The sequence below is a fragment of the Eleutherodactylus coqui genome, chromosome 1 (assembly GCF_035609145.1).
Source record: "Eleutherodactylus coqui strain aEleCoq1 chromosome 1, aEleCoq1.hap1, whole genome shotgun sequence".
In the NCBI taxonomy this organism is placed as follows: domain Eukaryota; kingdom Metazoa; phylum Chordata; class Amphibia; order Anura; family Eleutherodactylidae; genus Eleutherodactylus; species Eleutherodactylus coqui.
In genome coordinates this window covers 217,829,163-217,855,001 of record NC_089837.1, presented here as the reverse complement: position 1 = coordinate 217,855,001, position 25,839 = coordinate 217,829,163, and the positions used below count along the sequence as shown (strand labels likewise).

General features: G+C 38.5%; 1 protein-coding gene across 7 annotated transcripts in view; it reads right to left on the bottom strand.

Annotated features, from left to right (window-relative positions):
• Nucleotides 1-25,839, bottom strand: part of LAMA2 (laminin subunit alpha 2) — an 834,596-nt gene that overhangs the window by 248,040 nt on the left and 560,717 nt on the right. For 5 of the 7 annotated variants that reach the window (XM_066605535.1, XM_066605537.1, XM_066605536.1 and 2 more), the window contains 5 exons: nucleotides 17,503-17,620; nucleotides 17,078-17,212; nucleotides 15,643-15,767; nucleotides 4,870-4,956; nucleotides 2,491-2,684 (listed from right to left, as the gene is read on the bottom strand). In XM_066605535.1, the coding sequence (XP_066461632.1) occupies nucleotides 2,491-2,684; nucleotides 4,870-4,956; nucleotides 15,643-15,767; nucleotides 17,078-17,212; nucleotides 17,503-17,620 (659 nt within the window). The remainder of the gene's footprint in view (nucleotides 1-2,490; nucleotides 2,685-4,869; nucleotides 4,957-15,642; nucleotides 15,768-17,077; nucleotides 17,213-17,502; nucleotides 17,621-25,839) is intronic. The other 2 variants (XM_066605538.1, XM_066605542.1) reach the window with 1 other exon arrangement.

The following is a 25,839-nucleotide window of genomic DNA, read 5'->3' as shown; positions in this document are numbered from 1 at the left end:
AGGTCACAGTAATAGGAAAAAGGAAAGATTTTGCTTTGAAGTGATTTCTTATTTCTATTGTAAGGGGTCTATCTTTGGTCTTTGGAAAAATAATAAAGCAATGGGAACATAAGGCATCAGAAATTAAATGGGGCACATTTTTCAGTGATTTTATTTCAGTTTTCTGACATTTCAGACATAAATGCAGAGAAAAATAAGGTGATTGAGCAGAGCATGACTTATTTATCTGGCATGTGCTACAATGTAGGAAAAACTGGAATACAGCACATAAGGTGCACCAGTGTTAGTACACCCACAATAAGCATTCAATGAGGCGGGCATTTGCCAAGTGATTTGCATCATTTTTATTGCATAGAAAAATCGAAAATTTTGATACATGCTATATTTGTACTATAATTTGTGATTTTTTTCTCTGCAGTTGGCAGTTTTCAAAAGGGGCAAAAAAAGTGGTCTGGGTTTGGTGAGAGTGGGCCATGGCCTATAGCAGTCCCTGAATTTATTATGTTTTAAAGCAGTGATATGAGAGATATGAATCTGCAGTTTGTTAATTTCACAGCAAAAGAGCAGAAGCATCATTAGAAATTCCTAGTTCCATTGTGTTTGCATTACAATTTTGCTTTGAGGGAAAGTTTAAAAATATATTAAAACTTTTTGAAGGGCAATCAAGATAGATTTTTTATATGAGAAAACATGTGAAGGGCTTCTGACTATAAGTTAAGCATTCCACTGCAAAAAATAATGCAGCAAATCTTTCATCTGCACAAGTTATTTTACTACCACAGTCTTAGTAACACACCAAACACATGCATGATCACACTGCAATTCACACTATTACTTTACCACCATCTTACTGACACCATGGGCAATAATGCTTGGTAGGATTCCTGTACAATGCCAAGCTCAACAGTAGCACACCATTATTGACTTTGAAATGTTTAAATATTAGCTAGTAATAAAACATTGATATCTTTACAGCATATCCAAGACAAGACTAGCTCCAAAATATTATCATTTATGCCTATTGGAAACTAAACCTAGGACTGCAGGTATCTTGAGTATTTAAAATGACAGGAACTGTAGCAACTCTTCAAGACAATGCGGCTTTTGTACCAATACTTGTGCACTGCTCATTTCTATGCAGCATTTACCATGTTGTACAACATGGCACATGGGGTGTGGAGAAATATGGGTCAGCTACTGAGCAGTTACAGGTTTCCTGCCCTATGTGAAGATGCGAAGGTCTTACCTTTACTAAAAAGAAAAGAGGCATCATTTTATTGTACAGTATTTAACCCCCTAGTAGTCGAGGACAAACTCTGTTCCTTCTGCAGGAAAATAACATTACAATTTTGGACGAACAGAGTTTGTTCTAACAGGGTTACCAACATGATGTCATATTAAAGCTAAGATTCTTGGCTTTAAAATAACACCAGAAGCATGTTCCTAGCCCTTATAAAACCAAAGTTGCAGCCCTTTGAATCAGAGTTGGGAATACTGAATGTACAGCTGTCACTTTTCAGTCAGTGTTTGCAGTGGAGAGAGGGAGGAGAAGGGGAAACCAATCCACAGCAGAGAAGATTTGTGATTCTCCTGTATATCTCCCTGTCACGGGAGAAGTGGTGACATGAATTTTTGTTCATGTTATCACTCATCATCAATCACAGATCATACTTGCTCTCTGATTGTCATGTATGGGTTTTTATAGAAAAGGAGTGAAATAATGATGACTTGCTCATCTGCTCACTCCTTTACAATGTTTAACCCTGCAGATGCTGCAGTCATTGCTGACAGAGGCATCTAAACATTTTTGCAGCAAAAAAAATGTAAACTTTTTTCCCCTCATACAAGGCTTAAAATAGTGAAAAAATAGAAAAACAATAACAAACCCTACACATAATTGGTATTGCCACATCCATACCCACCTAAACTATAAAATATTGCATTATTTATCAATGACAGAAAATTCCATAATAAAATAGAAAAACAAAATTCCAAAACAGCCTGTTTTTATCTCGCTTCCCATAAACGGGATTAAAAACTATAGTAATTTAAAAAAAATATATATATATATATAATCAAAATGTCAACAGAAAAATAAAAATGCTCTGTTCCTGGAATGTGGCGACACATGCTTTTTCTTCTATTTACAAAAATACTTTTAGTTATTAAAAAAAGATTCAGCCCTTAGTCATTCTTTTCAAAGCATACTAGCCCAATTGCTAGTGATAAATATGCCGGAGGTGATATGAAAACCAGTTAAGCAGGATAGAATATAGGACGATTTTGTACATGGGAGAAGACTTTCTTAACATTTTTACTGTTTCACTAAGGACAGTACACAATGCTAAAAATGGGGCCATGTTAATGCCTTTCCTTCTCTTCAAAGCAGTTAAACATTTTCTCTACTTGGACAATGAAGACATTGCTTAAAATTATGGTTTATATAATAAACATCATATAAGCAGTTATAAGGTATGTTAGTATACATACATGCACACAGCGGACCCTCCCGCACATGCCGGTCAGTGCAGCCAGCACACTTCAGGCCGGTAGCTTCAGGTTTACACGTGCACTGGCCGGTGGTTGGATGACAGATCATGGACAACGATCCATAGGGGTTACACTCACATTCTTCACAAGAGCTTCCTGGAATACCTGGATTACCAGTGTAACCAGACGCACACCTGAAAAAAACATCATTGAGTGTATTAAAAAAAAACATCATTGAGTGTATTAAAACAAGTTATTTAATATAGTAGAAAGAAAAAACCCTAATTTACAGACAAGGTACTTGAAAACATACATAGATTCCAACTCTACAGCCACCTTGCAAACCATAAATGTATTAGTGGGTTTTAACTAAGAATCAATATGAAGTGAAGAACATTTGTCCATCCATCAATGATAACTAGAAGTGATAATGATTGTAACTTATGTCTGCTCGCAAGAGACCAGAAACATTGCATGAAGTTCATTCTAATTGACCTTTATGGTAACTACTGCAATCACTGACTAGTTCCTGGATTCTTAGTTCTGTCGAGCATTGAAGGTACTCTCACACTTATCTAAATTGTTGTGCATTTTTAGTGAAGATTTTGGTGCAGATATGCAGCAGGTTTGGCTTCTTCAATTTGAACTCAATTGAAAAGGAGAAATCTATTGTAGATCTGCAACAAATCAGCTACATGTGATAGCACTATTGTAGTGAAAAATCTTTGAGGGCAAAAACAGTGCATGCGCAACTATGCTCGCCGCTACGGAGTGTAGATGTGTACGAACCAAGGTCTTATTTTGGGCCATTCAAACTCCACCTAGGTTTGAAAAAAACAGCGGGAAGATAGGTTCTGGCCTATCAGTTTCACACATAGTATTAATGGGCGACAATACCACTAATGAAAATGAAGCCATTGTGATTTATTTTTGTCCCATTAGGTGGCCATGATAATCATGGCCACATAATGGGACTAAATCATGTTCATGGGAAGAAGCCCTCAACTGTATTAAATTCTATGGACAATTATGCAAACTATGCAAAGTCAATGGTTGGATTAAAATAGGAGAAAAAAGGGCAATTCCATAAACCACAACAACACTAGGGGCATCCATCATCATAAAGCTTAGTTAAGGGGAGCAATTTCTACTCAGTACCTGATTAGTTGTTTGCATACTTATAAAGACAAGAGTTTAAGAGGGGTCTGATGGCTTTCATGAGCATTACAATATTACATGTTAGAGTCACTAATGAATTCAGAAGGGAATATTCTCATTGCCAGATTGGAGTCTGGAAGGAATTTATTCCCTTAAATGGGGAAAATTGGCTTCTACCTCATTGGGTTTTTTTTTGCCTTCCTCTGGGTCAACATTGGGGGTAATAGGCTGAACTGGATGGACATATGTCTTTTTTCAGCCTAACATACTATCCTACTATGTTATGTTCCTATATGTTATATATTATTTGGGCACTATATATGTCAACTATTTTGGAGCTGTGGGTCAGTATATTGTGTGCCCTGGATGGGAATACTTTTTAGACATTTTATGTTCTTGCAGGGCACTGGACACAATATTTTATTAGGGAACTCTTGAGCCCCCCTTATCAATAGTAACTACTGTAGAGCATAGCTAGACATAAACCTGTTAATATGTTATACCAACCACATTGCACCACGTTCTCAGCTAGTAAGGTGAAACCTGTCTACGGCATCTAAGCAGGGAATGAATGGGGAGGTGGGTATGCATGTGCACAGCTCTCTACGTTCACTTCTATAGAAGTTATGCAAACAGTCACGCAACTGTACCTCTTTAACCTTCAACTGTGGAGGTGATTTATTTGTTACACTTCCGGGGCCTCATAGTCCCGTGTATATTGTGGTTGATTTGTTTTGCGCAATACTGACCTGGATGCTTACAAAAACTTGTTTTCATTAATATTCAGATTTTAAATAATTATAAAACAGGTAGAAATAATTTAGAATAAACTTTTATTTATATATTTTAGTAATGTTGCATAATAAAGAGCAGGGGGTATGTGACTCTTGAAAATCTAGAATGGAGAGGGGTCTGTGAGACTCCACATCCACAGTTAAAGGTTAAGAATCCTACAGATGATAGCGTAATTGTATTCAGTGTGTTATATCTTGGAGCCAAGAATTTCCTTTGGCATGAACATAAATAACTATACTGTGAGATAAATGATGTGTAGCATGCAATATCTCTGCCATGGCTGCTTTGTTCATATATATATATATATGAATCATTCATGTTTAGCCCAAAATACATCAGGAGTGTTAAGTGTGTTATGCTGTGTATTGAGCCGCATACTTAACATCTCCACTTATCATTATTGTCTTTAATTGTTTCCCTGTTTACCGTTCACAGTACTGGCCTTCGTATCCCCGAGGACAAGCTGTACATCTGTAATCATTAGTTCCTTGCATGATGCATGTAGGGCTGAAGCTGGAAAACAAGTTACAACATTTATTGATGACATGTGAAATAGAGCAGAGCACAATACAATGCATTAATAGATGAGATACATTATTATGTGAAAACACACAGGAACAAGACGACATCCGGAAATCTATCAAGCCACTGAATGCAAGATTGAAATTGCTTCTCTTCTGCATTTATTGTAAATATGCTGAACAATATAAGATTTTTAAAAATGTATTTAATCAATCCGATCACTAAAATGAATAGTAAGTTTAGCAGTAATTGGACAAATAGAGGTATTTTGTCCACTGTAATCCCACTAATTCCTAAAAAGGAGCAATAAACACCCCCCCCCCCCCCCCCAAGAAAAAAAAGAAATTATGTCCCAGAATTTTGTAGGTTTCCTTCACATATAATTTTTTGCAGCATCTCTCCAGCTTGTAATAAGTGCCACAAATAATTTATAGCATTTTTGGGGGTTTTTCATTTTATACATATAAACATGTTTTTCAGGCTTGTTTTTCTAAAGAGAAATGCCAGAAAGAAAAGATGCAACTGACCATAAAAATGAACAAATGTGGGGGAGAATGCCACAATAAAAGAATGCCTGTTGTAATTAAATTTTTCCCCACTGTCTTATAGCTAGCATCTGGTCGCAAAAGTCACAAAACAGGCGAAAAAACAAAAACTATTGCAGAAAAATGTAATAAGGCCATATTTACACTTGTGTGATATGAGCCCGACAAATTCGGGTTGATTTTCGTGCAATTATCCATGCTATTTTTATGCAGATTCAATTTACATGAAGAACACAATATTTGCTTCTGAAAAGGCAAATTTGTCAAAATAATATAATTAAATGGCCAGCCCACTAAAAACGCCCAGAAAAGAGTCACATGAGTAGGGAAAAGCCATTTTATTGTGCTATTTGCAGTACAGAGATTCTTCTGTGTGGACCTACTCACTACTCTAAATATGAGTTTGTGTATGGAGTTTGTTATACTAGGCTGGCTAGTTTCACAAAATCTAGGCGTGCCTTGCTGGATGCTGAAGGATGATGTAGATTCGTTCCCTGTTGTTCCAGCATTCTTTGAAGAACATGTTCATAGTCTCCATGCTGATCTTCAACAGCATCTGGAGAAGTCTGTGGCATTCAGTCACCTGTTATGAGCTTCAACAGGCTTCTGGAGAAGTTGAGGTCAGGAATCACCTTCCAAGGCACCAACATATGGAGGTGCATTTTTCCTGAGGAACACTTGTTGGTTACCCTCAGGTAAGAAGCACATGTTTGACTTGTTATGTGTGAAAGCATTGTCTTGTAATAGATGATTGTTGTTTTGATTGTTTGTCCCTTTTATTTTTCAGGTTCCTTGCAACAGGCAACTCATTTGCCTCGTTGTACTTTGAGCTACTGCTGGGGACCACTACTATTATTTCATCACAATTATATGGCTATCTGGCAGCAGCTCAGGACTTCCGTGATGCTACAGTCGACAACTGAGCAGTGGATGGACATTCTGTTGGACTTCTGGACCTCCGCATTGTTCTCCAACTATATAGGTGCACTGGATGAGGAATACATATGTGTGCAAAAGCTGCCGCACTCAGGTTCCAGGAACTTCAACTGCCAAAAAAGTACTTTTCGGTGGTCCTGTTGGCATTGTCTGACAGCAACTATTGTTTTGTCCTAGTTGATATAAGAGCCTATGGCAGCACTGTGGATGCTTGCTTTTTCAGAGGTTGTTCTTCACAACTTCAGCAAAGTTCATGACATTGGATTGGTCTCTGTGGGTGAGCAGTAGCTGACTGTTTCTTCAAGATCAGATGCCTTTCAAGCACATGGAAGGCCAGCGACATCTGGCCTAAGAGTACGTAACCAGTTTGATGACTATTTTATGTCACCTACAGCTGCCATGCCTTGGCAGTAGAAATCCATTCATGGAATCTGTTAAGGAACTTTTTTTTTGACCTGCCTATTCTACTTTATTTATTTATTTTTGACAGTTAGTTAGGGCATCACAAGAGAATGAGGACCCTTGATGTGGGTTGTAAGCCTATGTAGTTTGGCCATATATTGTTTACAAACATTAGCAAAAGCCCTTTTTTGGCTACTGTTCAATATTTTTCATTTCGGCCAAAATAATACCAATCACTCGTTATCCTTGTTTATTATTTTTTTTAATAAAATGTATTTCCTCATATGTATTATATATTATTCATTAAAATCTCTGCTGCTGTTGAAAAAAATCAAAGCTGCTGACAGGTCTTGCACTGAAATTATTACTTATTTGTGTCATCCTTTGGAAAGTATTAAACACAGCAACCTTGGGAAATGAAGACAGGTAAGTATATTGTTAAAACAAAACGTAAATTAATTTTTAACATTAAACAATTTTCTACAATGGGGTCTTAAGTGGATCCTTTTAATTAAATGAATTGTCTGAGTTAAATAGCGCTCTGTTACTGCCTCCACCATGCATTCAAATGACTAATCAGCTGATATTTACCTCTGCATGCTTCCCACTTGTCCCCTGCTACTAGCTCTAGTCTCCCTGGTCACTTCCACTTTAGAGGCTACAGTCAGATTAAGCCGTCTAAAAACAGGCGGCAGCAGCCAAAGACAGCGTTCAGCAGTGATCGCTGAGTGCTGTCATTGTCTGACGCATCATGTTTACATGATGTCACAGGCATTCTCTAAACAAACACTGCGAAGACAAGAGCCATGGCGAGGGACAAGCAGGGAGCAATGAGGTTCAGCTGATTTTATTTTTTACAGAATGCGAGAGCCTTAACGTAACTTGGAAAATCCTTTTACTGCCTGTTTTCAACAAACTATATATTTTTTTAATGGCTATTTACACAATAAAACAAATTTTTTTATATGTATGTGAAAAAAAATTCTTTATAGAACCATAATTAAAACAGAACAAAAAATTATGTCACACAGGAATTGTTTGCTCACAAACAATAACAAAACACATACACTCTTTTGTAACATATCCTTCATTACAGTGCAAGTACAGGGGGAGTATCCACTTGAATGTGAACCACCTTGACCTATATCTTGCTGTGAAGGCTGATACAGGTGGGGAGGAAAGTTGTCCTGCCTTTGAAAATCACTTCTTCAGTCATGACCCAAATGCTAAGAAGTCTCATAAGGGCAGTATTATACCCAGGGTAGTAGTATAGTAGCATTCGTCCAGCAAAAAAAACTTTGTGTGGCCTTTCTGGATAATGAAGGAGATTAATAATCAAAAAACTCAGAAGGCTTATTTGGAGGCGTAAATGCCTCAAATAAGGCCATGATTGTTGTTTGCAAGGCAAAACGGTGACAAACTGGAATCTCCCATATATTATCCACCACTATTGCCCAAAATTCTAAAACAGTCTGTTTATCTATGAGTACTGTAGCAAGCGGGGTGAACTTGCTTGTGGATCACCAACGCTCAGACCAGAATGGGCACCGACCACGTAGAAGGACTCTCTGGAGACGCGGGTTTCCTTTAAACCTGGCTCCTGCCAGTCTTTACTCATAGTACAACCAACATAAACAGAGTCCATATAACGTACTTCAGTAAAACATTAAGTCCATATACACACCCCACCTGGGTGTTGAGGTTAGGGTGGTCAACCCTGTCAACCTCCTGCCTTCCTGGTCTGCACTCGACCCTGGGGCTAGCAGCCCTCCCAGCTCCACCGAGCTGTCTCTCTGGCTCTCTCAGCCAACATCTCCCTGGGTGTAGCAGGAATGTACTCTTATATCCAACTTCCTGACCACACCTATGGGCGTTTTCCCTTTTCTCAGGCACCAGAATGCCTGTCTGTTGCCCCCTACAGGCCATGCTCTGTAGTGCACCCCTACAGTACCCATAAAATCAAGCACTAGGTGATCAATAGCATGTGACGCATCAAAATCTCTGGATGTTGGTGCTCTGCTCCATAAGAAGCAGCAGACACCATAGGCCCTCATGGAACAGATTCGCTTGTTGAAGGTCCAGCTTCCTTATGTTCAGTTTCTATAGACGTATCAAACTCCTCTGTTTGATGCTCCTCACTCTGGCCTTATTCTTGCTTTTCCAAGTTGTCTCTTGTTGTAAAATTTATATCAGAATTAGTATATTTTAAGATAAAATTCTCACAGTGATTGTATTTGCATTTTGTTGATATGTGAATTTGGCATACGATTAAAAAAAAACCAAAAACTTGGTCAACAGTTATGGTTTCAATTCCAGGACAGGTTTTAGCAATGGCAGTTCCTGTACTAAATAATACAGCTTCCTCCATGTTGAAGCCAAACCACTTTCTGCTTTACGAGCCATTTCTTTTTTTAATTGCTCTTGACAGCTGCGCTATTTTTCTGAATGTCATCAACTGAGAAGAAAAAAAAAATTTTTTAAATTTGCCCCAAAATACAGTTTCAGCATCATAATCACTAGGAAAAATGCAGTGCACATACATTTTTAATGTACAGCAGAAACATTAGGTTAGACAATCAACAACAATTACGATAGCTCATAATAAGCTTTGGCTTTCAGGGATGCTAAAATGGAACATCATGAACAGGAAAATATTGGTCACAATGTGCTTAAAATACATTGCTTGAAAATGTACAATGTTGAAAAAAAAAGGGAAAACAGCAAATATGGCTTTCAAAACTTATGTACACATGGCCAGTTTTGATGCAATAGCATGTAACATATCTGAGGAAACAATTATACAATTTAGCTTCCAGTACATGCAAGAAAAAAGAGCAATGTTAAAATGTTTACTACCATGAGATTAAAACAAAACGGGCACAAACACGTTTTACAAACAAAAGCACAGATGATCAACAACTAGAAAATTGTACTTACACATTTTAACTTTTTGACAATTTCAGGTGGATTCTCACTGTTCCTCAAATAGGTGCTGGACCATCTCTTCCCACACAAGGTTCCGCCGTTTCCTGACGTGGTACCCTTCTCTGCACAAGTTCGAAAGAATGGGTTCATCTTGAATTAAAGCTATACGCCTTTTTCTATCTATTATTGGACCCATTGTGCTTCAACAATGCAGAAAGGACCGTCTGGAAGCTCTCTGCAAACTCTCTCATGCTGCTGTTCTATCTGCTGCTGTTCACTTCACTTATTTTTTAATAAAGACTTCCATATAATCCTGCATGAAAAACGGACGATATCGCATCATGCTTGCGTGCAAATCGCATGTTGTGTGTTATGCTTGTTTTTTTTAAGACTCCTATAGACAATAATGGGCACTCTTATCTTTTGAATCACACAAAAAAGAACATGCTGCAATTTTTCTGTCTCGTAACATTGCAGCTCAATAAAAAAAATACACGTGTATATTAAACCATTGAGAATAATGTGTAATTTCAACATGTGTGTTCTGTGCATGTCAGTTCTGGGTGGCTTTAATAAGCAAAAACTTGGAATGATTATCATGTACAACAATAAAAGTACAAAAATCATGTACAGTGCATGTCCTGCTACTGATGCCAATAATCCTTTGAAAATTCAGTTATAAGCTCTTTGTACATCAAGGTTATTGGTAGGTAGTAGAGATGAGCGAGCACCAAAATGCTCGATTGCTCGTTACTCGAGTCGAACTTCCCGCGATGCTCGAGGGTCCGTTTCGAGTAACGAAAGGGTAACGGGCAGGCAAGGAGCAACATGCAGGGCTGCATTTCGGGCTCCGAGGTCTCACTATTAAGCCACAATAGTGGCAAGAGTGAGCCCCCCCCACTGTCAGCATAACAATCGTTCTCCTCTGCCACAGCTGTAACAGCTGTGGCAGAGAAGAACTATGTTAGCCTATTGAATTCAATGGAGCCGGCAATACAGCCGGCTCCGTTGAAAGCAATGGGCTGCCAGCGAGCGCGGGATGAATTTTCGGGAAGGGCTTAAAAATATAAGCCCTTACCTGAAAATCATCCTAAAATGTGTAAAAATAAAAATTATGTCAGCATTAAGATCGTTCTCCTCTGCCACAGCTGTAACAGCTGTGGCAGAGAAGAACGATGTTAGCCCATTGAATTCAATAGAGCCGGCAATACAGCCGGCTCCGTTGAAAGCAATGGACTGCCAGCGAGCGCGGGATGAATTTTCGGGAAGGGCTTAAAAATATAAGCCCTTACCTGAAAAAGAAAGATTTTAGTGTAAAAAAGAATAAAAATGCAGGCATTCTCTTCAATGGAGCCGCTGCTGCTGCCGGCAACTCCATTGAAGACAATGGTCTGCTGGCACACCTGAATTCTTTTTCAGGGAAGGGCTTTACATATAAGCCATTCCCTGGAAATGAATTAAAAGTGATTTAAAAAACAAAAAAAATAGATACTCACCTCCCTTCAGCTGCCGGGGCACAGCCACGTCTTCTCCTGCTGTCCCCTGCACTGTGGTGCTGAACTGCTGTCATTCAGCTGAGAGCTGCGCTGAGCCAATGAGAGGCAGCATTCACTCACCCATTCATGAATTCATGAATGGGTGTGAGTGAGATCTGCCTCTGATTGGTCAGACTGTGACCAATCAGAGGCAGCTCATTCAGCAGGCGGGGATTTTAAATTCCCGGCTGCTGAATACTACAGAGAGCAGTTCAGGAGAACTGCCAGCTGGCCGCAGCTGAACTCCGTCTGCCAGGACCAGGTGAGTATATATATATATTTTTTTTTTTACACATTTCTGGATGAATTTTCGGGAAGGGCTTATATATTTAAGCCCTTCCCGAAAATTAATTGTGCGATCGCCGGCAGCCCATTGCTTTCAATGGAGCCGGCTGTATTGCCGGCTCCATTGAATTCAATGGTCAGTGCTCGTTTAATCGAGACGAGCACCGCGTGGTGCTCGTCTCGAGTAACGAGCATCTCGAGCACTCTAATACTCGAACGAGCATCAAGCTCGGACAAGTATGCTCGCTCATCTCTAGAAGGTAGGTCTCTAGTAAGTAGATCTGTGCATCAGTGACAAATGCAAAATTAGAAGGTCATACTTTTCAACAGAGATGGAATGTAAAATGTACTGGCGATCTCTCCTAATGGAAACACCTTTCAAGATGGAAATAACAGTAAACCCAGAGAGCTCTTCCATGCAATTAAGAGCAAATAATATTAACATAAAAATTGAGACAAATATTTTATGCAGGTTACTGGAAAAAGAATGACTATTTGTAAATATTATCAGACTGCAATAGTTCTAAAGGCAATGGTGGCCTTGACGCAGGCCAAGACCTGTCACTTTGGTATGCAGGACAAGGGTTAATGCACCATGTGCAGAGACTGTTGGGTTCTGTCTCTCTTTGCTGCATGGATGCATGCTGGATTAGTCATGCCTGGGAGAAGGTTGAAGGTGGGGTTTTCTAATTGCTCTGCCAATCCTCAGGTGTGGAGTAGCTTTAAATCCTCACCTCTCCCTTTGCCCAATGCTGCTTATTTAGCTCCATAGAAGGGTAGTGGAGATTAGAGTTCCTCTGTGCTGTGAGAATCCCAATAGCAAATCATAAAGGGTGTAGCTAGGACGGGGCTAGGGGGCAAGTCCTGTCTCCTCCTCCTACGATCTCAGGGGAAGCCCTGTAACCCTGTCCCCTCTCTCTCCTTGCTATAGAGAATTCCCTTGGGGAAAGAGGTGGGGAGAGTCCCTACTGCCCCCCACTACTGCGTAATTGCTCAGCAGGGGGGCAGTAGTAATACTGAAACAGCGCGCACCTACAAAAGATAGAACATGCACTACCTGTTGTGCACTGGCAGGAGTTTCCATTGACTCCTATGGGAGCAAGTGTTAATGAAAACTCCTGCGCTGCCAATAGATTCCTTGCTGCTTACAGCAGGGCATTTAAAAAGTGCTGCTCAGAAGCACCTTTTCAATGTCCCATTGTAAAATCCTTTTAGCCCCCGCGGGAATTAATGGAACCCACGGGGAGTCCCCTCATCCCCGCAGGGACTAACAGGAGTTTACAGTGGGACATTTAAAAGGTGCTTCTGGTCAGAAGCACCTTTTAAATTCCCTGCTGTAAGCAGTGGGGAATCTAGTGGCAGTGCAGGAGTTTCCATTAACTCCTGCTCCCATTGGTTCTGTTAGAAGTGTTCTTTTGCCATGGACCTAAAACACACTTGTCCGACTGTGCCCTAAAAGAGTACATGGAAATGGCTTTCTGAAACCAGACAACTCATTTAAAAGTTCTGCACTATAATATGGCTCCTCACATATCCTTGTATGTAAGCCATATAGAATACAGAAAAAGAATTCCATACATAAAAAAGATGTTCCAATATATGAAGTACAGAATTACTTTTCTTATTAATAGCAGCAATTTATTTAGAATCTTCCTAAAGATTTTTCCTAGCAACTAAATGACCACATTCTCTTGATTATATTGCTAAGCAGGCAGTATGGGCTATCTCAAAATTGATAAAAAGCTGCCACAAGTAATTTTAATTTGGTTCTAAAAACATCCATCAGGCTCTTTGCAAAAATGTTGTCTATGACGGAAAGCTATGAAGAGTTTCCCAGCCCTTTCCCTCTGTGCTGGTACAGTTGGCTCTGCACATTTACTCACATCCAAATTAAATCAATAGAGCCTGAATAGGTAATAAAATTACTACTTTGCAAAAATGTAAACAAATTGATCTACAACTCTCAAACTCATTATCCAACACATTTTGAACTCCGTAAAAATAGATCCAAAGCTTATAACCATATTTGAAGTGCTGAGTGCACAGGAACAATACACTTTTAAAACTGATAGCTTGAATATAATTTGCTTAGGGAAAAGTTTACAACACACAATAAATAAGATTATGTTTGTGTACTGTAAAGATTATGCTGTTCGTCTGATTAAGTGACTGCTTACGCATTCTGTTCTGTCTTTAGTTTATATGATTATGTTTTCCACATTACAACATCAACCCACAGCATTTTGGGAAAAAAATGCTTTTTATTGCTTAATATATATTAAAATAATAATGACCAATTTATATTTGAAGTCAAAGTAGGGGCCTAGGATGAAATTGCTGTTTCTAAAAATATTGCTTTACTGAATTATAATAGTGCATCAATATTTTCAATTTATACCAATAAATACACATTAATAGAGTTTTCTGGGACTGGAATATTAATGGCCTAAACTTAGGTGGACATGTGACTCCTGAACCCTCTCTGGATACCTGAGTGAGAGAAGGTGTGACATTCTAGCCCTGTCCTTCATTGTCTACCTAGGCACAGCCCCTACATAGTACCAATCACAACTATATGTATATGTGCCTAGATAAATAATGAAGGGAGTGCTGCAGTCTCTTTGCTCAGCTGATTGGTGGGAGTGTTGGAAGGTGGACACCCAATAATCAGATATTGTTGACCTAAACAAAGGATAAGGCCAATAATATTACAGGCTTAGACCACTCCTGTCATTTAAAACCTTTGTGTCCGACACAAAGAACACCTTAAGTTACAGCTGAAAATGTGGAATATTCAGATCTATAGAAGGGAATGGTAGAATCCCCAACACAAGTCAGACCACACATGGAATACTGTGTACAATCATGAACTAGTTACAGAAAAAGACAACAATGGTAAATTAAGGAAATGGATGGATTGGAGAGCCAAAATAGATGATCAAATTTAGGACTATTTCATTTAGAAAACAGACAGCGTAAGGCAATCTACTTACAATGTAAAAATAGTTAAATGAGTTTTACAGAGATCTTTCCAATGATCTTTTTATATCTAGGCTTGTAGCCATTATAAGGAGGCGTACTCTACAGCTAGAAGAAAGAAGCCTTTACCATCATTATTCACTGTAGGAGCAGTGAGTGGAACTTTCTGCCTCAGGTTATTGTGATGGTTGATTAATTGTATAAGTTCAAGGGGGGCCTGGTTGCCTTTCTTCAGTCTAATATTATCACAAGTTATGGCTACTAGATTGATAGAGAGAGGATTAAGGGATTTATGTTGATTACTATATTTGGAGTTGGAAAGGAATATGTTCCACTAATATGAAGCAATTGGCAACCATAGATTAGACCTGATGGACCTGTGTCTATTTTGAACCTTATGAACTATGTTAATATGTAACTCTAGTCATGCAAAACTCAAAAAAATGGGATGGTATCACATGCAAAACTTGTTTTTGAATGGGCTCTGCAGTGACAATACATTTCCAGTCTATATTAATTTCATGCTGAAATATAAAATCTTATCATGATATCGAAAGGAAAACATATTCTATATTTGTTAAAGTGACTTATAATTTATCTTGAGTTAGTTGATATTTCACTCATTGACATACACCCACTAACTTTATAGCTACAGTATATCTATATATAATAATACCACATTCTCATGAACTATAAATGATAATGTAAAGAATAATTGTTCTAAATGCATACCTGCCAGTGATGAGCTGATATCAATGGGTCTGGTAGCTGAAGTTCCTAGTGACCAGCAGCTATTAGAAGGGAAATCTGCTGGTGGGCAACTACTCAGTTTCAGCATCATTGTATAGGAAAAGTGGTATTACATGACAATAAATCAAATTGTTAACAATGTAATACTTGTTGAGTGAGATATGCTCTTTTTGTTCTCTGGCTAATAAGGAAGGTTCAGAGGGGAGAATGTTCCTCTGCGATGTCCTTGTACTCTACTAGGGCATATGAAAAGGGGTTGTTCGTTGCAGGTGCTATATATGTTTTACCATGATTATTATAATTGGTTCCTTTTTACATACTTGTTGCTTGCTAAGTGGAGGGGACAGGCACATGGATTGCAGTCATCTGGGAAGCCTCTGACTATTCCATAGAATCCTAGTGAACATCGCTCACAATGGTCTCCAGTAGTGTTATGTTTACAGACCTGGAAAAAATGGAAGTCAATGAATATAGATATCATATATCTTCATTCCATCTTTATTATTATTCTAGTAGCTTTTATATATATATATATATATATATATATATATATATATATACTTTTTATATATGTATATCACAAACTACTGTGAAACTGCTATGCATGTAGAATGCTCCTGGGTCACCCACAGAGGAACCAGCTATAATATACAGTTGGGATCCTGCTGCAGAGGCTGGGATTAGCGATAATTCCAATTCTGGCTGTTTAACTACTTAGATGCCACAGTCAATTGTGTCCACACCATCTAAGTGGTTATACGTAGCCAAAATGCTTTCTCTGTCATGCCGATCATCAGCTCTCCTGTGACATTGCTGTGGAGTGCCGATGGGTTGCTACTACAGCTGGGTGCTAACCAATGGCTCCAGATCTGCTATCTTTGTAGACCTACTAGGCCCTGCCAGAGGAAGGGCATACTACTTACAAGCAATAACACACTGTACTGTAGTATCTCATTATATAATATAAGCTATCAGGCAATCATGTCTTAAAACTCCCTAGAGGGACTAAAAAAATATTTTTTTAAGAAAAGAAAAGAAATCCCATATTCTGTTCAAATTTCTAAAAAATTGCACACAATTGGTATTACCGCATCTATAAATCCCATACTACAAAATTATCATGTTATTTAAACCATACATTAAATGCCATTAAAAACAACAATGCCAGGATTGCTGGATTTTAATGTGCTTCTCAAAAGGGAATAAAAAAAGATCATGGATTTGTAGGTACCCAAAAATAATGCCAATGATAACTACAGCATGTTCCTTGAATCAATTTTTAATCAAAAATAGATCAGGAGGGGTCTGTTGTCTGGGATCTCCACCGATCAAATATTTGCCATGTCAGTACGCTCCTGTACAGTGCTGATGTGTGTAGGAAGCACAGAGCTCAATTCCCATTGCAGTGGCCCAGCGTGCTATTAAAAACAAATTCCCATTCATTTCAATAGGAACTTTGCCTGTAGTACCAAGCTGGATCAATACAGTAGAGACTGAGCTGTGTGCTTCCCAGGCACCTCAGCAACATGCACAAGCTCATTGGGCCAGAAACATCTGATTGGTGGAGTTCCTTGGTGATGGACCCTTTGCTGATCTACTTTTGATGATCTATTTTGAGGTTAGGCAACTTTTTAAAAGTTGTCTTCATTGCATAGTTACAATACAGTTCCTCAATGACTTGTTTTGCAAAACAAATCTTTCTTATTGATGAATACAAATCTAGAGAGAATGAAACAGACAATAAGAGAAGCATACCTGACAGACAGAGGTCTGTGGGTCACACATGTCACTGTGTCCATTGCACTGACACGGCACACAGGTCCCAAGAGTTGAGCCAGGTCTCCTTCCCAAGGATGCAGGAGCCACTCTGTAGAATCCTGGAGCACATGACTTAAAGACAGTAAAGGAAAATATAGACAGAACTGCAGCTGATACTTCAAGCAATTACCATTTTTACATTTTATATTAGAACCATTAGCATCATTTCATTGTTCTATAGCAACAATCCCTGGCAAAAGTTAAATAAGTCTGCAAGCCATTGATTCCAGATGTTTCAGTCATCATGACTTGTGTTAAATGGTTGAGCCAAGTACATTATCTAAGATAATCGTTATCATAAATCAGAAAAGCAAATCATCATTTCATTATTTTTAATAGGTCATAGAATACTGATAAAATACCTCACATGAGAGCCCAGAGTATCCTACTGGACATTCACATTTCTCAATCAGATTGGCTCTTGGACTCATGGTGAAAGAAGTGCCTGCTTCTGCCACTTCCAGGAATACTTCAGAAATTCTGCAGTACAGAAAAACATTGTTAATGGATGAAAAATGTATATATTAAACAAAAAAAACCCATTAAAAGACACTAAATATAAACTAAATTTGTAGTTTCCAACACGGAATTGCTTCTAATAATGTATGGTAATAGATTAGAATATGAAATGAAGCGTTTTAGCAAGAATAGAGGTTTTGCAATGTCCCTGGACTACAATTAACAAGCAGGAAACATGTTGACCTTTTAGATTCTAAGTTTTGGAATAACAATTATTATTCTACAAAACAGAAACCAGCATTGTACAGTACAATTGTACTTAGTTACTAAAGATGATGGATTCCTTCTTGCTTAACAAATAATCTTTCCAAGTAATATACAAAAACAAACCAATGTCCTTGATTTGTCCTCAAATAGGAAAGTTGGACACTTTAATTATGGCCACCTCAATGACTAATCTCAATGTAATTCTCTCGGCATGGACAAAGCATGGACTTTCTGTTTCTATGGGTTTTGTCCCAGTGTCTTGCAATTTACACTGGATAATAGGTTAATGGTCCGCGAAATCTCTCAGCAACTTGGCAAGTGCTCTGCCAAAGTGAATAGTGATATGGGCCCATCATTTTGCAGTTGCAAAAATGTAAGTGAAGCTTTTGAAATTACCTGCATTTCTGTATTGATTACTAATAATATGTGGTCTTATTTAAGCCACAATTTAGAGACAAACACTATATAAATAAATGTAAAAGAATTTTGCAAGACCAAAGTCAAATTTCAAAATAGCCATAAATCATCACGTTATATACTAAGTCCATCCAGTACCTTTCATCTGGATTTCTGCTGATGATTCCAAGGAATCCACTGTGCACTGTTTTTACATACTGTTCACAGACTTTGTCTATCGCTTCTACATTTCCCATAATCCCATTGGCTTCATCTTACACACAATTTTCCTCCCACATCCCATGACAGCTAAGCCCCACTCACTACAAAGCATCAGCTTGCTCCCAGCTACATTCCTGTTAGTAGTCTGCATTGTATGACAATCTTACATAGTACACTGCAGACATTCGTGTTATCTACAGTTGTGGCCAAACATTTTGAGACTGACACAAATTTTGCTTTTTACAAAATTTACTGCTTCAGTTATTATAAAGGCAATTTGCATTAACTCTACAGTGTCATAAAGAGTGATCAGATGAATTGCAAAAAAATGACTAAGTCATTCCTTGCCTTGAAAATTATCTTAAACACAAAAACCTAATTTTCATCTAAAAACGTAAGTAATGCTTTTTATTCTTTGCTCCACTGTATTACCGGCGTATAAGGTGACAGTTGGGGGGGTCGTCTTATACGCCCGGTCGCCTTATACGCCGGTATATATTTTTAGTGTAACACATTTCTGGATGAATTGCAGGAAAGGGGTTATATATTTAACCCCTTTCCGACCATTCATCCTGCGATCGCCGGCAGCCCATTGCATTCAGTGGAACATGCTGTATTGCCGCTCCATTGAATTCAATGGGCAAACATCGTTCTTCTCTGCTACAGCTGTTACAGCTGTGCCAGAGAAGAAGGATTTGTCTTCTATATGTTCTCAATGGGGTCGGCGCTGCTGCCGCTGGCCCCATTGAGCGCATATAGAATGCATCCATAGCGAACCGCGGGAGGGGCCGACTTTTATATCAGGCGGACACCTTATCTCCCCAGCCACTCACAGCAGGGGGGTGGTATAGCGCTTAAACGTTGCAGGGGGAAGTTGTAATGCCTTCCCTGTCTTTATATTGGCCAAAAAAAAGCGCTAACGTCTCAGGGAAGAAAGTTAAAGTAACCCGGACACCGCATGGTGTTCGTTACGGATAACGAACATACCGAACACCCTAATATTCGCACGAATATCAAGCTCGGAAGAACACGTTCGCTCATCTCTAATAACTATGTGACTCAGTAAACAAATCATTGATATTTTGGGCCCATGGCTACGAAACTACCAAGATCTCAATTCGATTGAGAACCTGTGGTCAATCCTCAAAAAGCAGGTGGACAAACAAAAGCACAGAAATTGTGATCAACTCCAAGCATTGATTAGGCAAGAATAGGTTGCCATCAGTAAGGATTTGGCCCAGAAGCATGGCCGGACAAGTTGCAGAAGTCTTGAGAAAAGGGTCAACACTGTAATTATTGAATCTTTGCCTAAACATGATGTATTTGTCAATAAAAGTTTAAAAACCTATAAAATTTGTATAATTGTACTTCAGTTTACTATAGAACGTTCTGACTAAAAGATCTAAAAACAGTGAAGTAGCAAAGTTTGTGAGTTTCAAAACTTTTAGCCACAACTGTATAGTGCCTGTACAGAGCTGCTCTGTAATTTGTACATATGGTGATGGTGCAGCTGAAATGTATCCAGCAGAGGAGGAGCAGTCTGCACATTTCTGCGCTATATATGGTGCACACAAAATACACTCCCCCTGTGATAAGATGTTTTTCTGCTCCCATAATCTCTGTTTATGACCCTCAGTGACATGGCATGTGGCACACAAGCTGCAGAGGCTGACCAGGTGATTTATTGCCCTTGCTTTCTTCCCACATCTACACCTTCTGGGCTTCCACTTGCCCTCATTCCGCTCTTCTAGCCCAGCGCTGCTAATGCACAAGGCTAGGGAGACAGAAAAACTTTTTCAGGTCATCAGCCTCATGTTAGTTCAGCAAGAGTCCTGAAATTTCACTGTTTATAGATAAGTTGTGTAACCATGCATTGGTGTAAACGCAAGTCTTTAGCAGTGCTTCTGTAGCCTTTTCGTGCTTCATGCATATCTATAACTTATCTTCTGAAAGTTGCTTGTTTCACATGATTAAATCTTGCTTGGGAAGAACAGATTTGTCAGTAACCATGCTTTATGTGCCTTTAATTAATGGATAAAGCACCCGTGAAATCTATACCTCTAATCTCATTTGCTTAACTGAAAGACCTTTTGTCAATTAGCTTTTAGAGAAGTAATTTACACAGAGGTTCACTTAAGGTCTATTTAGACAGGACGAATGTCGGGCATCGTTTGACTGACACTCACTGCTGTGTGTCCTCACTGGAGCTAGTATTGCTGGTTCGCTAACAGAGCGGCCAGCAGGGGGGCGGGGAGGCTGCCGGAGATTTCTCTCCTAGCGCTCCCCCCTCCCACTTCATTGACTTAACGTAGTAGCCATTCAGTACTGAACAGCTGCTATTTACACTGAGCGATCAGCTCATCGTCCATCAATTATGCAGCATAAACGATGCCTGGTGAGCTGATTGCTCAGTGTAAATAGCAATCATTCAGTACTGAATGGCCGCTATGTTAAGTGAATGGAGAGGGGCGGGGGAGCGAGAGGAGAGAAATCTTTTCCAGCCTCCCCGCTGTGAGCAAGCAATACTAGCTCCTGTGCAGGTGCATGAGAGCGAGTATGTGCGGGGATGAGTGTCGGGCATCGTTTGCCCGACATTCGTCCTGTCTAAATGGGCCTTTACTTTGGTTATCTGCAATGTGGGTATCTATTCAATGTCCTAAATAAAAGATATGAACAGTACAACTCTTTGTGTTATTAGCTTAGTTAAATTGTTTTCATCCATAGTTCTGGCTGAGATAACGGTCAGACTACATTTTATTAGTAATTAACACAGAAATCTTGGTAATTTCAACAATTTTACTTCCTTTTTTTGTAAATGTATGCAGATTTTCCCTTTTCAAGTATTTGAAGGCTGGGGAAGCTGTAATAGTTATATCAGTTTTTATATTTAAGGAACAAAATATGGGAATAACCAGAAATAACTGAGACATGGCTCAGAAGAATTAAAAACAAGCATTAAGAATTAAAATATACATTATACTGAATTTTTCCCCATAAATCTATATACAATCTGCTCAGCTCCTCCTGCTCTATCACATACTGCCAGCAATTTGGACAGCATGTTCAAGCTGACAGATTCCATGTAAAATATATAAATTGTGATGACTGCTTTTTTATCTAAACTGTCTTCCTACAACATGATAAAATACACTTCAAGTGTAGAGTTGCGCTATAATCAGAAAGACTGAAAAACGTATTAGAATAATAAGTAAAAAATAACTTTCTCCCATTGTATGGTCTGTTCTTTGTGCCTTCCTTGGTTATCTCTGCTTATTGTAAGTAAGCAAAGTCAAGGGAATACTTCCATGATTTGAAAGTTCACATTTGAAAGAATAAAAAAAGACACATAAACAGTCTTTGTTTGCAATCTTTTTGTATCTTACTTTAGTGTACAAAGAAGGATTTCCAAGCTTTTGGGTTGATCAATACAAGCTACAGGAATTGAGTGAACATGTCAAGGACAGTAGGACAATGAGTATCTTAGAAGAAAGAAGCTGGGGAATAGTTAAAATAATAGTCGTACAGTCATTAACATGGACATTTGATATTTATCAGTTTGCTATTCTCTCAGGTGCCTTTGTATGGCTAGACATTATATCCACATCTTAAAGGTGTTTTACAATTAATTTAAAAACTTTTCCAGCAGCTGGGCCCATTATACAATAAAAAAAATTGATAATACCCATACCTCCTCACTCCCGAAGAGCAGCTCATCTTCACACACTACTCTGGATCCAGCCTCTGGGTAGTTGGCCAAGCAGAAGCATGTGTCCGCTGCAGACAATCAGATGCCGCAGTGTCACCATCGGCACACCCGGCATCAGCACTCATATTTTGGGCACCATGATGCCAGGAGTTTGCGTACGTGACACTGCAGCGGTCATGTGCTTCCGCCAGGCCATATACCCCGAAGCTAGGCAATGTGAGATGCTCACCTTTGCTTTGGTATTCTGACTAGAGGTGAATATCATCTATTTTTTTATTTTCTAATGGGCCCAGCAGCTGGAAAAGTTTTTATATAAATGACAAAACCTCTTTAAGATACTGCTCAGCAATTGGCCTGGCACCAAAGGGCTTTTGATTTCTTATACACCTTTGAATTCGTATGGGAGAAATGCTTAAAGATAAAGCTGCACGTATAAATATTTATTCAGAACAGTGCAGCAGTTTTCAGAAACAAGTCTCTGTGCATTTAATGAAAAATCTCTTTCCATCATCTGCCGAACTTAGAAAATAGTTTGTGTACAGCAGACTATTTACAACCAGAGATGCAAATTTACATAATAATAAACTTTGGGAGCACAGAGCTACTTGTTGCTTGTCTGAGAGGCTTTTTGAAAGCAAGTTACAACTTGCTAGCTGCACGGCTCAAGTCTTTGGGGATCCAACCTAACTAGTTTCCAATCACTGCTTGAGATTTTTAAATAATTTGAAGCAAAATAAAGAGCATATTTGCCATCCAGGCTGATGTAATTTATTATCGCTTTATGTACGCTTCAAAAACAATACACAGCCTTGGAATTGTATTAAGACACAAAATAAGAATGATAGATAGGATGAAAAACACGAGGCTTGTATGACTATATAAATCACCAGCATGTTTATGGCTGGGAAAAAAAGTATATTTCTGCTAGTCTGTGATTAATATAACATTTGTGCTGATTTATTCTTTTGCATGATGCATTTTATTGCTTTGTGCGGGTGTTCTAATTTATCCAAGAATCACCACTCCCTTGTGTCACTTATGACGCTTAATATTCATCATTTTCAATAATACCCTTTGTAGAAGGTGTTATTAGCTACACTTAGTTATCAAACTCTGGCGTAAGGACAATGTTCCTGCAGTAAAAGTAAATAAATGGCGTGAAAGTTCTGGAATATCTATCTATAAATATAATTATTACTATAAAGCATTCAAAAATGTCAAAACAGACTCATTTTATAGTCAATGACATAGTTACAGGAAGTATAGACATTGTAGTTGCACCCAAGCCCTGGTGCCTGAGAAGAATCAGATCCACATTAACCCTTTCCAATCCACTGTCTGACGTCTTCAGACATTCTGATTGAAGGCTGTACAGCTCTGATGCCGGAAGACGTACAACAGGGTATTCTTACTGTATATCACTGGCCACTCTATTGTCGGAGGGCCTCTCCAGCATGCCCCATACCATAGTACTGGCTCTAGCCAGCAGATGGTGCCATTGTATAATGCCAGAAAGAGAAAACCCCCTAGGAAACCCTGAATCCAAAATTGGATTGCAAAGGGTTAAAGGACAGTAGGGCTGTAATAGCATGTAAAGGTTTGGGGCTCATGCAAGAAATTTAGCATTGGAGCCCAGGAGATTTAAAATAAAGGAAGCGTGTTAGTAGTTTTGCCGATGAAAAACTGCTAAAAGCGTTATGTAGGGAAAGGGCTGTAAACGTCTATCAATACGTTTAGGGTAACCAACAATTTAGGAAAAGAACTTTGATGCCACTTCGAGAAGTGCTTTAGAGGAAGGCCTTCTCTATAAAGTGCTCTCCTCTATGCCCACTAAGTTGCTCTGTATCTCTAAATGTCAGCTGTAGCGGTCTCCTGGTTGGACACTACAGCTATCAATCACATCTACTCATTGGACAGAGAAGGAGAGCACCTCAAAGAGAAGCCTGCCTTCAGAGCACTTATGGAGGGAATAGCAAATTCTTTTTCTGACTGCTGGGGTCTTTAAACACATTGATAGAGATAGCTTTACACCAACTTTCTCCAACCTAGCACTGTCACCAATGGTGCATCAGTAATACTGCTGTGAAACTCCCTTAAATACCTATTTATAATATGTTACAGTGTAGTGCTCCTTCAAGTTATAATAATGGGACATCTAACTTGAAGATTATCAATATCCCAACTATATGGGAAAAAACTGTTCTTAAGCCCCCAAAATGTCAATACAAATTGATAAAACATAAAGTTTAAAAAAAAAGTAAATAATTGATGCAGATGAAATCCTTACTTATAAAAGCTGTTCCTTTCTATGTGGAGGACTGAAGATTCCTAATGCTGCTGTACAATATATATACAGAACTATTAAAATATTAAAACTTTCACCTAAAGTTAAAAGGAGCATGTGTACATCAATAATATAGCATCAGATTATTGTCTCCACTTAGCCCCAATGGGATGCACTGATTGGCTCTGTACTGTAACCAATTCCTGGTGTTTTACCAATGGAATATGCATGTTGAATGGCAGTTTTTTTTTCCAGTCAATTGGATGACCTTTAAAATGGCACTGCCAGTGGCATCAAAAGTTAAAAGTGGTTTTGCTCACAATAGTCTTGGAAAGGCAATTGTTCTATTAGTTTAAGATACTGTAAGGAGCTGCCATTTAAACTTAAGAAACTACTTTCCTTTGTATATTTGATGAGAAAGACATTTTGATAAAGGGGTATTTGATTCTCGGACATTTATTGTATATTCAAATGTCTGACAGTTCCACTTTTGAGACCCGTACCTATGTCAAGAATTAGGATTTCTGATCTTTGTCCTGATTGCCAATGCAACTGTTGCATTTAGGTGAAAAATAATTGAAGAAATAAATTGGCAATCACAGCGCTGCTGATACCAGGACAGCATCCAGGATAATAAGAAAAGCAAATTTAATGGGCAACATATTTTGGCATCATATCATTACCTTCTTCCGGCCACTACCATTAAACAAGCAGAAATCTTTACTAATTTAAAAAGCATGGGCAAAAGGGCAGCTTGTAACATCATGCATCTGGTCCCAGCAATGAAGTAAAACAGCATAACTTTATGAATGGACAAAGAGATGCTAATAGCAAACAAAGTTACAAGGAAGAAAAGAGATACGTACAAAAGCTAAACAATTTAATAAAAAGAAATACACAGTATCAAACATTAAAATACATTAAAACAATAAAAATACAATAAAAGCCTAATTGCAGGCTTCAATAAAAAAATAAATTAAATATAGTTCTACAATAAAAAGTAACAGGGTATCTATATATTTTTATTGTAGTCCTATATTTTTAATGTTTAGTTATGTAAAAATGGATTTCTGTTGTCTGTTCTTCATGTAAGGCCAAATAATTAGACCACTCCACTAAATTTGCTATATATGTAAATCAAGCACTTTGGAAAGCTTTAGACTGGGTTTAAGCTCTCCAGGACTTACCATTCTAGCCATGTATTTTGCAGCAGGAGTCTTCCATTCAAGTGCAAGGTGCCTCTTAGAGGCATGACTGGTCTGAAAGGGTTTTAAATTATGAAAATGCTCAAGTTCAGTATAGGTACAGTCTGCTTACAGTGAGTAAAATAAATGGCTGAGTTGTCATGAGTATAAACTTGACATC